We start from the raw sequence: 12,804 nt of genomic DNA, 5'->3' as shown, positions 1-12,804 counted from the left end.
AATGAATCTCACGCGCCCGACGCCCGCCACAAACGTTTGTCTGCAGCAGCCGATGGCGTCCCGTTTAATGGAGCCTGTAACCCCGACTATCGCTGTTCATGTTCCCAAGGCGGCGGGCTCAGGGGGCTAAGCATTTTAGGATAATTTATTTCAGTAGCTGGTTCTTTTGGACGTTCCCAGGCAACTGTGAGGTACCTCTTTTCACCTTTAACTTCATTGCGATCCGATCTATTTAACAGCAATGAGAACCCCGCCCCCGTGTCGCCTCATTGGTGACACGGGGGGCGGGGTTTCCTGGTTGATCCGGAGGTCCGCAGAGGGATGCATCATACATTGGTCCCCTCCCTGACGAGGGGCTCTCTGATCTGGGCAGTTATATCGGATCGAAGTAGGAGTCCTCATTGATGGAATCGACTCTGACAATTGGTATATGACGATTGATTCATTGACATTGACAGGAGCTCTCTTCAACAAGGCCCTCATTCTCGAGGGTAGTCCAACGATTTACACGAAGACTGCGGCTCGGCTTAATGTGTCCTTGGCAGCAATGTGTTGGGGGGCCTCCCGATCTGTTCTGGAGGTCCTGACGGGCACAGGACCTTTCCATTGTCAATTATGGACACTCAGTATAGGTTATCCTATCCTGTCGTTGTCAGAGGGCCAGGCCTAACGCGAGAGGCCCTCTGGCGTTTGGAGCTCTGTCTCTGTCCCTGTTCAGTAAATGCCCCCCCCCCCCTGGCCGACTCGAGGCCCCTTGCCGACACATTACCTGCTCTTAGGTACCGTGGGCTCCTGACCGGCATAAAACCCATTTTGATTGCAGAGGCCCAGAACAATGGAAAGCGCAGGCCCGGGCCTGTCCCTGCTGGGAAATGGGCCCGCGGGGCTCAGACCGACATGGAACGGACTCTTTGCTCTCGGCGGCCTGTGGCGAAATAGAAGCCCGCTTTGCCTCAGGGGGCCCCAGTCAGTGCGATGGGCCCTTTGAGTGACTTTTGAGGTCACGGCCCTACAGGATGGTGGTCTTTAGTGTGCCTACAGCCCACGTCCAGGCATTCGGTCCGTTCGGCTTTTAGCCTTCCAAATGCCCTTGGTCTTTTGTTCCGAGGGCAGCTCTTCGGACCCCCTCCGGGTACCCTCGAACACGGTCTCTGGGCGACTTTGGGTCGCTGAATCAATGTCGTGGCTGGGTCAGGTGGGACCGAACTTATTTGGTGAAATTCATCAAATTAAAATTCCAATAAAAATCAAATTCGATAAGGTGAATTAATTTGCCTGACAACTCAACCCACGAACGGCGTGATAGAAAACATCTTTCCCTTTTGGCAGCAGACGTTCCAGTGCAGAGCTAAACCCTTTGACGATAGGTGGCGGAAGAATGGGCGAAGTGCAGAGCTGTGAGTTTTGACAGGCTTTCTGTGGCAGGTTCGCTGATAAGATCAGGGACAGTGCTGGCTCGAACGACGCTGATTACCAGTTTCGCGTGGTTGTCTCTGCGAAAAAGAATGGGGGTAAGACCATTGAAACATGCTTCCTTTTTATAATTGCATTTGCTTTTTTGTTTTCGTCGGTAGAATAGAATCGGCCTTCGGACGGACTTGTTCCTGAATGGGATGTTATGCTTGATTTCAAATGTTTGTGTTTGCCCTGCCTTTCATCCTCTTTGCGTAAGGAAACGGCCAAGAATTTGACTGCCACTGAGCATGCGTGCTTCAAGCTTCCCTTTGGATCGGACACGATCTAAATAACTTGGTTCCTCATTTATAGAGGAATGAAGGAATTAGTTGTAATTCAGCAATTAGTCCTGTGATTTGTTTATAACTTAACTGTGCCAAACATATCTCTCGCAGGTTTTAGGTGTATTCATGCCTGCGTTTGCTTGTTTGTCTGTTTATTTCTTGTGTTTACAGCTGCGCTCGAAACTCAACTCAGTGGCAAATCACTTAAGGACGCTTTTATCTTTCAAAGATCCATCAGGTGACAAAAATTACTTGAGACACATCGGCCAAGGCTCCATGCATTTCAGTATGTTTTACGCCATGAACCATGTGAACATCTTCGCAGATACAAAGAGGAGGAGTGGCTTCGTAGTGAGGATCCCACGCGACCGCAGCATCATCGGTACGAAGAGCACTCTTCTCTCCAGCCTTCCCAATGCCGATAAGCAACTATTTAGACAAAGCCAAAGAACCGGGGAGGACACACTTGAGGACTTCAGAAACCTCGTGACTCTGCCACATCTACAACTGGACAGCGAGTACCTCTACACCATGGGCGACGGAAACACAGCTAAGGGAGCTTTAGTGCATGCTTCAGGATCTGATATTGTATGGCGTAGCAATTCATCCCCAGATGGAGTGGAAATTTTTATCCGGGAATAAGACGTTGGTTGCTTTTGTTTAGCGTTCTGTGGATGCGCAGAAAGGTTAGGGAACCGACAAAATTTTTGATTACATTTCCCCAGAGCCACAAAAACTTAATTTCAATACTTCGTCGGTCCAACTAACTTTAAGCACCACAAATGTTATCTCGTTTGGGCTTGTTGCCCCATCTACACTCCAGTTTCGCTACCAGCGCCATGGACTAAATGACGTAGGCAAAGACACTTGAACAATGCCATCATGAAAGGGGAATTTGCCTCTGCGCGATGGTGTTGCTGCTAAAAACTTGCTGAGTTACCGTCCCGCGAGTAAGTTGTGTTGGGAAAAAGATGCCCAATGAATCAGCTGGCCGTGCATGAAGTCAGTGCACATTTAAAGACCTCTTCATGTTTGCGGTTTCTTCAGGGCGTCGGACGCGCGTACATCGCCCCAGGCTACAAACCGTGCCTTTGCCTACGTCATAGTTTTGTTGAATGTCTCGTGCTTTTCGTCAGCCATCGCCGCTGCTTACAGAGGGAAAATTTTTGCTGCTTGTTTTGATGCTTAGCACGCGGCTTATTTTCGGCAAATATTAGTCGCTGGTCGTGGATTTTCAATCGCAGCTTTCATATGTGTGTGCATGATCCAGATCATCTAAGCGGTGGACTTTCGGTAGCACTTATACTGCAACAAGAGAACCCTTTTGGATTTCAATTTGAGCACCTTCAAGTATGTGTTACATTTACCCGTAGCGGCTCCAGCTTCTCAAGCGTGTCTGACGCACTGAAAAATGTGTTTGAAGACACCATAGCTAGATAACTATTCTAGTAAACCCAGTGTATTAACTAGCCTGCGTGGGGAAAGGCTAATGCAAGCTAATGAGGTTGTGAAATGAAAAATGGCAAACTGGCAGCGAAGGCCGTCGTCACGTTCTTTAAAGCAGAAGTAAATGATTGATGGATGACATACATTACGCATTGAAAGGGCGTGTTGCACATTTGTATGAGAATGTCTGAGACAGCCATTTCGAATAAGCTTTATGCCGAATGACCATGACGCTGGCTGCGGCTGGTCGCGGCGGCTTTTTATCACTTCGTGCGACGTTTGCTCCGTCGCTTCGCCCATCCTCGGGCAGCAGAAATATGACGAATGGCCGGTTGCACGCGCACGTTTGAAGCTTCTGCCCTCTGGTGGCTCCTCCGCTCTCGAGTGTGCTGATGTGCGCGTAAGCTTCTGTTCTCCGATGGCGTCTCCGGTAGCGCCTCCGCTCTCAAGTGTGCTGATGCGCGCGCCAGCTTCTGTTCTCCGGTAGCGCCTCCGCTCTCGAGTGCGCTGGTGTGCGCGCCAGCTTCTGTTCTCCCGTAACGCCTCCGCTCTCGAGTGCGCTGGTGTGCGCGCCAGCTTCTGTTCTCCCGTAACGCTTCCGCTCTCGAGTGCGCTGGTGTGCGCGTCAGCTTCTGTTCTCCGGTGGCGTCTCCGATGGCGTCTCTGCTCTCAAGTGTGCTGACGTGTGCGCAAGTTTCTGTTCTCCGGCGGCGCCTCCGTTCTCGAGTGTGCTGATGTGCGCACGCCGCCATGCGTGTGAAATGTTTGATGTGCCATGTGACAGCATAGAGCTCCGTTATCGGTTAGCCTCTGTCTGTATCGGGAGCGGGACGGGCATCGTTGATGTCAGTACCGGCTGCGTGTGACAACGATGATATCACTACTTTAGTGGCACATGCTTGCCATTGCCTGCAAATACCGGACTTCAGCGTGTCGGTGAACGTGTTGGCTCATCGGTCCCCTGCTGAGCTTCGCTAAGCAGTGAAGCGTCGACCAACTGCTGAAATGTTCGTCACTGCAACCAGACTGGACTAGGCCAGGCTAGACTAGACTAGACTAGACTAATATAGACTAGGCTGGACCGGACTGGAGCTGCCTGGACTGGACTGGGCTGGACTGGACTGGGCTAGACTGGACTGGGCCGGGCTGGGCTGGGCTGGGCTGGGCTGGGCTGGGCTGGGCTGGGCTGGGCTGGGCTGGGCTGGACTGAAAGTGAGCGCAGAGTGAAGCCTTGACACTTACCACGTGCAGTATTACTCCATTATTCGGTCAATTAATGTGCAATTTATCTGTCGATTGATCAGCTAATCCGTTGTCCTCGTGTTGTCCATTAGTCAACTAATCCGTGTCTTCGAAAACAATTTTAGGTAGAACTTCTACTTGATGTGGACTGTCCGGCTATCGACGTATTTTTTGCTTGTCAGTTTCACTGCGCCATATATTGCATGTTTCTGGTGATCGCTGACTAATCTTTATGGCTTCAGTACCAGTGAGTAAAATAAATTGATGCAAGCTTGATCGGGTAGACCTCTGGACTCGGTAATCAGTTGGGCTCGGTTCGAATCCTAGCATCCAAGGAGAAAGCCCGGCTCGTAACACGAACGTGGCTTAAAGTCAAACACTTTCTCAAGTTTCAATAACACCTGACGACGCCGGAGACTGAACTGGCCGAGGCTGAACTGGCTGAACTGGCACTCTGTACATACTAAGGCGCCAGACGAGTACGGTGGGTTCAACACTTATTCCACCCACAGTACTAAAACCTCGCTTTTTAAACAATTTGTAAAATCGACAATGGGCGTTCAAATGTGTGCCTTGCCCTGTCTTTCGCATGTCTTTGGACACAGCGCAACACGTGGCCCATGTCGAGCGGCTGTCTGCACCACCGTGGACCCCCGCCCCCGCCCCCCAGCCCGAGCCCCCGCGTCCCGGCTCGACCCGCTAGTCCCTCATCGTTGGACCCCGAGTCGCACCACCTGCAGGTCAGCAGGACACCCCAGCTTCGCCGAATCGCGGCAACCTCAAACAGCCCTGACCGTTGCCTCCTGAAGCCTATTTCACAGAGGGAAATTACGTCCTACGCTGTGCTGAAACGCGCAGCGTCGGCATATATGTCGGTATATATGAATACGGCTCAAGATTTCGCCCATTAAAGATTATTCACGGACACGATGGGCAGTGAAACTGAGTAATTTACGGTCCTGACATACGTCCTCGCACAAGCTCTTAACGTGCGCAAGTTGGCAGTTTAGTTTCGTGAAGCCCGGTCCTGCTCCAGGTCGTTGACCCCTCCCCACGCACCCACTCACCGGTGTTTACCAGCCCCGGTGGGCGGACGTGACGCCGGGTACCGGTGTGCCCCGCGGGCACGGGGCACTTCGGCGCGCGGAAGGCCGCGGATCAAAACTGGGCCGGGGAGGTGGTCGGCGGAACGCAATCTAGACCAGACTAGACTAGACTAGACTAGACACCAACGGTGCACATGATTCGCTGACAGCTGACAGATGATTCACTACCGAGAGGTTGCACTGGTTTGGAAGTGTCACTGGGTCAAGAACGGTGTGCTTGCACCGCTCCATAGAGCTTCTGCTAAGATGGAGAGAGCATTTCCGCTCTTCTAGCAACTACTCTTGAAGAAGCGTCTGATGGCGTGGTCTATCGCCAACAACCAATTATGCATTGTTTAAGGAAGACGTCGTAAGTAGCATGTTTTTGTGGAATCACTTATCGTTTTTTTTTGCACAAGTTCCGTTCTCCGAAGGCAGCGCGTCTGCGTTTGGCGGTAACGATGCGTGCGAAAACAAGATGGCGCTGTGCCTGGGCGGCCGCCCCGACTCCCGGGGCAAAGGTCAGCGGACTGCGAGGAGCGTTGCCGAGAAGCGCGGAACGCAACCCACACCCGATGGGCCCCCTTAATTGAAAAGCTGGAGTCGAACACTGTTTTATGAAACGTCGTAAAACAATAGAGAGCTTCTGCAGCGTATGATTTCAACGTCACGAAGTTTGTAATGTCAATATCGTAACTGGAGGTTGGAGGAGGATAAAGGCACCGGAGGTTTGTCTGACACGGACGAGGTCACTGCTCGGACGATCATCCTCGTCTGGGGGACGGCAATGCACGCGGTGTTTCGGGCAGGTAATTCTTCAACCGTCGTCAGGTGCTATGGAGTCTTGGAAAGCACCGTATGGTGTTTCTGTTTTCAGTTATGCACGCGTCACGTTCGTAGTTTTTTCCTTGTTCTTTTCGGTTTGCCCGGTGACAAAACGCTGGTTTCGTGACCAGAAGGCCCTGTTCGAACCCAGCAGTCCTTGGAGAACATTTGGGGTGTGATGCGCACATGGCTGAAAGACAAACACTGTTCAAGCCTTCTCAGGATTCAGCGACATCTGATGAGCACCGGATAAGTAGCTGACCAAAACGTTGTTTACATACCAAAGCATCAGAACAGGACGACATCAAATTACATGATTATTGTAGTTCAATTATAAGGTATTGTTAAAGCAACAACTACAATTTATTATTACCGTTACACCATCCGCAACGGCTAAAAGCTTGGCTAGCCAATCCCGAGGCAAACCTAGCTGAGAGTTTGTTTCGTGCTTCCACGGAGACACCAAGTTATGGATAAACGGGTGAAGACTAACAAAATAAGGTGCAGGTAACGAATCAGTCAAGCCCAGGTCTTCCATGATCACATGTATGTACAAAAATTAGCTGAAACTTCACCCTTTGAAGTATAGGTTGATGGTCACCTCTTTGCTTGGTTCTACACTACTGCACGTCTCGCTGAAACGTAAAGGCAACGCGTTTGCACAGATTGGCCGGCAAGTTAAGATCTGCACTCTCGTCAATTTCTTTCGCCCTCCTCCCCGCAACCACCGCACAAATTCCAAACACTTCGGTGGTAGACTCAGGACATCTTCGGCGGCGGGCGCAGGACATCTTCAGCGGCGGGCGCAGGACATCTTCAGCGGCGGGCGCAGGACATGTTCGGCGGCGGGCGCAGGACATGTTCGGTGGCGGGCGCAGGACATGTTCGGCGGCGGGCGCAGGACATGTTCGGCGGCGGGCGCAGGACATCTTCGGCGGCGGGCGCAGGACATGTTCAGCGGCGGGAACAGGACATGTTCAGCGGCGGGCGCAGGACATGTTCAGCGGCGGGAACAGGACACCTTCGGCGGCGGGACACCCAGTCCCAGACGAGCGCACGGGAAGAGCAGCAGTGTCGTATGCTTTCAGAACAAGCTCGAAGCGGAGCGAGCTGGCGGAAGAGCCAGCATGACTCCTGTCTCATCTGTACAATTGACACCCCCTGCTGACCACTTTGATGAGCGAGATGTAGATCCCGGATTCTCTTCGTCGTTATAGAGCTGGGCCTCGAGATGCAGCACACCAACCCGTCGAGCCGGATGTGTCGCGGTATGAAGTTTTTTGAATGCATTGCGCCAATACTACATTATATGTATATATGTATATATGTATGTGTATGCACTCATATATGCATACATCGCATATTATATTATCTTATACTGTTGATTATTTTTTGGAGTTGTATTCTGAATATTCTTAGAAACATCATTACGTAATATATGTATACATATATATATATATATATATATATATATATATATATATATATATATATATATATATATATATATATCCATTGCGCCAGGCCAATTGCGCTTCCGGCCATGGCGGAAAGTGTGCCTATATGCAGAGATGCAGAATTTGTCAGCGAACAGCTGCAGACTGTCTCTGACTTAAAGGGTACCTTACAGATGAAGTGATGTTCTAAACAAATGCGCGAAAGCAAGGTGGCTGAGACCAGACGTCGACTTACTTGCGGTACAATAGGTTGCTATGTTGTGCACAGTCGCGGAACCCAGCCTCGATTGAAATGAAACCTTGATGGCTACCACTTATATCCTCCGAAAATCACGATCACCTTTGTCAACTTGTTTTGGAACACATTCATCAAATGGTGCGCGATTATATATGTACTGCTTAATGACAAATTTGATCAGGTGATAGTAACGTGCCCTCGAGCGCAAGCTTGCCACTTTTTGGTGTCTCGTTTAAATTGACTTGTTAATCAAGCTGAAGTAATCATGCCCTGCCTTGTGCCTTTTTCTATCTCTGGAATTGATAAGGTTTGAAAAGTTGCGAATCATCACGCGAATTTTTTATGCGTTTTTTTCGAGAAATAAGGCGCAAAATAAGCAAGTTCGTCATAATGAGTGTGTTCCATAAAACGTGATCAGGTAGCAAGCACAGAGTAGGTCCAACCAGGCGAAGAGTATTTGTTTACCCAAGCCGCAAACAACTCAGTTAGCCTCCACCCTAAAAAACACTAAAAATGTTTCCCTCTGCGTCACATGCTCCAGATGGGACATGTTTATCGTTACATCTTGATGTAGGAGTCAGATGGAGGACGAAAAACTACAGAAGGAGATATTAATCTCCACATTTAGCTCACAGGTTTGCTGCCGCGCCCTGGTCTTGAGCAAACCGTGCAGCCTGGATCACAGAGTGCTGTGGTCCAGCGCACATTTGTCTCTATACAGCCTAAGTCGTAGCCTTGAGGCTCGCGAGAACGATCTCAATACGGCTTGTAACAAATATTTTTAGGTTGAGTAAAGCTTTTGTTTGCGGCACTGAGCCCAATACAAAGACATTTTGCGCGGCAGGTTTCCTCACTCATATGATATCTCTTTCTCCATGCTTATACCCATGCGCCATGGGAAGCAATACCGTGTGTGGGTATAGTTCGGGTTGATTTTTATATTGTGGCAGCACTTCAGTACATGGCGTTATCGCCGAACAGGAAGGACAAAAGCCATGGAGAGGACGCCGAAAGTATTTTAGATATTCAAGGTATGCGATTGCTATAAAGCTGTCGGTTGGATTGCAAGCTTTCGGATTGTTGCAGGAAAACATGAGGAGACACTTGTTTGTAACCCGATTCTCTGAACGCCTGGTTTCCGGTCACAGTCTATTACCAAGATGCTGCAAAAAAGTAAGCGCGATTGGTGCTCCAACGAAAAGGACAACACGACCACAGGTGCTAACCAATGGCAAAGAGGCAAGACATGTATTTGATGTCACTTCACCGGTACTGACCATGGCTCTGATTGGCGACGAATGTGTTTCTTTTAGGGTCTGGTCTCTAGTTGTAACTGTGGCATTACTTTTTGTCGTAATGCAAAGCCTATGTCTATGTTATTGAGAGCGGGTCAACAAAAAAGATCGGACATTTTTTCCGATCATCTCTTACCTCTGTGGCGGGAGCTCCTTTTAAGACCTCATGTCAGATGTCTGTCTTCTGTTTTTCTTCTTCTTTTCCGAGAGCGCCCAAACTTAAGTGTCGTGACGTAAGCACAAATCCTTGGCTTATAGTTGTGTTATAGCTTGCTATGCTAGCCATGCTTTGTTACACTAGGTTGTGGTTATGCCTTAAGCTATCATACCGTTTCTCGCATTTCAAAAATTTTGAACCGAAATAACACCAAGTAAAAAGCAAGCTGCACTAAACGGACAGACATGACCTCTGATTGAACGGACCATGACCGACGGGAGACGCTGATTGGGCCACCGGCGACGGGCTCGAGGCGGTGCGCGGAGTACGCCGCCATGCGTTGTTTACTGTCACGGATGCCATTGGACGCGGTCAACCCTCGGGGCAGGAATGGGGAAGTGCCATGCGTGCGGGGTGACAGGGTCATACAGGCACGGGAGCGCGGAGCAGAGGCGATGCCAGGTACTCACAAATGGGAGGAGGAGAGGGAGGTCGGGTATGCACATTGATTGGCGAAGCGATGGAGGGCGACAAGGAGTTGTTGCGCTCACTGGGGAGCACGAAGCAAGCACCTGACTTCCTTGGAGACCTGGCACCGCCACTGACGACCGACTGGGTATATAACCCGTACAGGTGCTCGGGAGGTACGCAAGGCCGGTGGACAGTCAACCGACTCATCATGCTGAAATACGTGAGTGCATGGGTCACTGAGACCTGCTCCTGCTGTGATGCGACTGGGGTTTTGCGAACAGCGAATGTGGGCAGAGAATCTCTCTGGAAGGCCTTGGTCACTCGATTATCGTACTGCGTCTTTTGGTATGCACATCCATGCATTGTCATTGACGAGGTGCTGCGTCAAATAACCACGGATGTATGCCCGCCAACAGTTAAATCTGGATTGGGTCGCGGTCACCAGGTGGACTCGTGTTGTCGCAGTTCACGAGTGCCACGATAATATACATTAAGAAGTTTGCCTTGCCTGCAACATCCTAACTAGTGGGGCAACGACGTTACACACTTGAACTACTTTGCCGGAAATTCTGTGGTTCTACACGCCAGCCTTTTCAACACGTTCCGCGCTACCTGACATCTGACCTTTGCAGGCTGTCATCTGTGGCCTGGTGGCCTTGGCTTGCGCCCGACCCCAAGAAGAAGCACACAACGGCGCCATCAAGCCCCAAAGCCCGGCGAAGCCCGTGCCGGCGATGATTCCCGCGCCAGATGCCATGCCGGGGGCCGACCTTGACACACAGCCGACGACATTCTACAAGTCCTTCGGCTTCGGCGTGGGGCCCTTCTAGTAAGCCGCTATAAGGTTTAAGCCGCAATTAGGTTTGAGCCGCAATGAGCCGCGATTCTGGTAAGCTAGGGTCCGCAAGGAGTTGGACGTGTTGTGTAAAGCGTGGTTGCATGGTTGAGGAGGTGCGCATTGCGGCGTTGTAAGCGTATTTCAGGAAGCAGAGAAATCGATAGATATCGTGATTTTATATTATAACGAACTTAAATTCTCCAAAATAGTGTCAGCATCAAACTTTACCTCCATCCACTGCTACGGCTGCATTGCTTTCTCGTTTTTGCATTATGTCTTCCGTCAATTGTTTATGTGCATGCTGTCCAAATTATTTCGTGGCGCAGGCGACCGCATTTTTATGTAGTGAATTAAAGTGGATTAAGTAAGGGCAGTGTAGTGGATTTCGCCCGCTGAATGAATGCATGTGTGCCCGCAAATATTTTCCAGACCTCACCTGCTCAGCGATGGACTAACTCGTCATTTGACATGCATGCAAACCGGCCCATTCATTCTGTTTGTTGAGCGCCCCCAGCTTAGATTGGCGGGTTCAAAAGCCGTAGAACACTTATTTTGAACAACAGTTGCAAAAAATGCTCGATTTGTCACCTCCGAACATTTGAACCTCTTTGTCCATTGCGCAGCACGTTAAGTCTACTGATCGAATACCATACATTCGTTGCGATTATGCTACGGTGTGACCGATTTACGATCTGAATGAAATGGGAGGAGAACTCGAAATTTTGTGTGACCGTTCCACGAATTTTTTTTTCAGCAAACGCTTCCACATCGGAGGGCACCCCGGCTACGGGCACCATTACAACTACGGAAACATTTACGGCTACCCGCAGCAGCAGCCCTACTACGGCCATGTTCCTCAGTACGTCTGGTAGTGCATTATACCACACGTTTACCAACAGCGTCTTCTGGGTCCAGCCGCTACCACACTACCAGCCTAATGAACCCAGACGCACATACCCCGGGGGAGTTCCCGGAACAAGAGCCTCTATTGCGACAGTGATCCCGCCAGTGTTGCTTACGTCATTTGCATGATTTGGATCGATGCGTGTCTCGGGTCAAAATGAGTTCGCTGGACTCTGCTGCCTTCGATGCGCGGCACGCTTTGGAGCCCCTGCAACCGACAAGATGCAGCGGGGACGGGGACGTCAGGTCGGCCTACTCCGGCTTCAGCCATCTTGACGCATCCTTATCTGAGAGACGCGGTCTACATGAGTTACCTCTGCTGCAAAGTCAGCTCGGGTAGTGATCTCATGGTAGTGGGAAGCACGTGGTCCCGGGCTGTTTCGGCTGGCAATAAACGGGCGTGTCAGAGCCACGGCCTTTGCCGGAGCTGGGCTGTGAATGAATCTGGCAAAGACAAGGAGCGTTATGGAAGTGTGATGCACTGAACAAAGCTTGACATTTCAGTTGGCCATTCATGTTTGGTTATTTGCGTAGATCTTGTGCAAGTAGTCCTGAGCTTGACAATTCAGTTGGCCGTTTATGTTTGATTATTTGCGTAGGTTTTGTGCAATCAGTCCTAAGCTTGACACTTCAGTTGACCGTTTATGTTTGATTATTTGCGTAGAACTTGTGCAATCAGTCCTAAGCCCAATGGTATGTTGAAACCAGTCTGAAATCTCGCGTCTTTAGTCTTCAACGTAGCCCGCTTTTGTTTATCGTAACGTTCAGCTTGTTGACGGAGTGAAAGACCTAGATAAGACGCAAGATAGCGTAACAGTCATATACCTATAAATCTATGAGGCTTTATACTGCAGGCTTCATACCTATAAATCTATGAGGCTTTATACTGCAGGCTCACACGAATAGCGAAGAGGTATTGAGCTACCCAACACTTTGCACGCTGTGCACTTTTACTAACAGCTATAAATGTAAAAACAAACGTGCGTCAGCAGGTGTGTTTAGCTAGGCTGGTGCTAACCACCAGAAGTGCAGTGACGATCTAGCCATGAACAGCCTCTCAAGCCGGCTTTGTGTAGTTTTGCGTGGCGCGCCAGCAGTGCGCCTCGAA

General features: G+C 50.1%; 1 protein-coding gene across 1 annotated transcript; it reads left to right on the top strand.

Annotated features, from left to right (window-relative positions):
- The first annotated feature begins 9,981 nt into the window (after positions 1 to 9,981).
- Positions 9,982 to 12,104, top strand: LOC119104556 (uncharacterized). The gene is made up of 3 exons (XM_037228276.1): positions 9,982 to 10,175; positions 10,588 to 10,784; positions 11,548 to 12,104. Exons 1-3 carry the CDS (start codon positions 10,005 to 10,007, stop codon positions 11,663 to 11,665), a joined length of 486 nt encoding a protein of 161 aa, XP_037084171.1. The 5' UTR covers positions 9,982 to 10,004; the 3' UTR covers positions 11,666 to 12,104.
- The last annotated feature ends 700 nt before the right edge of the window (positions 12,105 to 12,804 follow it).

The sequence above is a fragment of the Pollicipes pollicipes genome, unplaced genomic scaffold (assembly GCF_011947565.3).
Source record: "Pollicipes pollicipes isolate AB1234 unplaced genomic scaffold, Ppol_2.1 Scaffold_6052;HRSCAF=7182_pilon_pilon_pilon, whole genome shotgun sequence".
NCBI lineage: Eukaryota > Metazoa > Arthropoda > Thecostraca > Pollicipedomorpha > Pollicipedidae > Pollicipes > Pollicipes pollicipes.
Note: the sequence above shows the minus strand (reverse complement) of the source record. Positions and strands in the feature narration are given on the sequence as shown.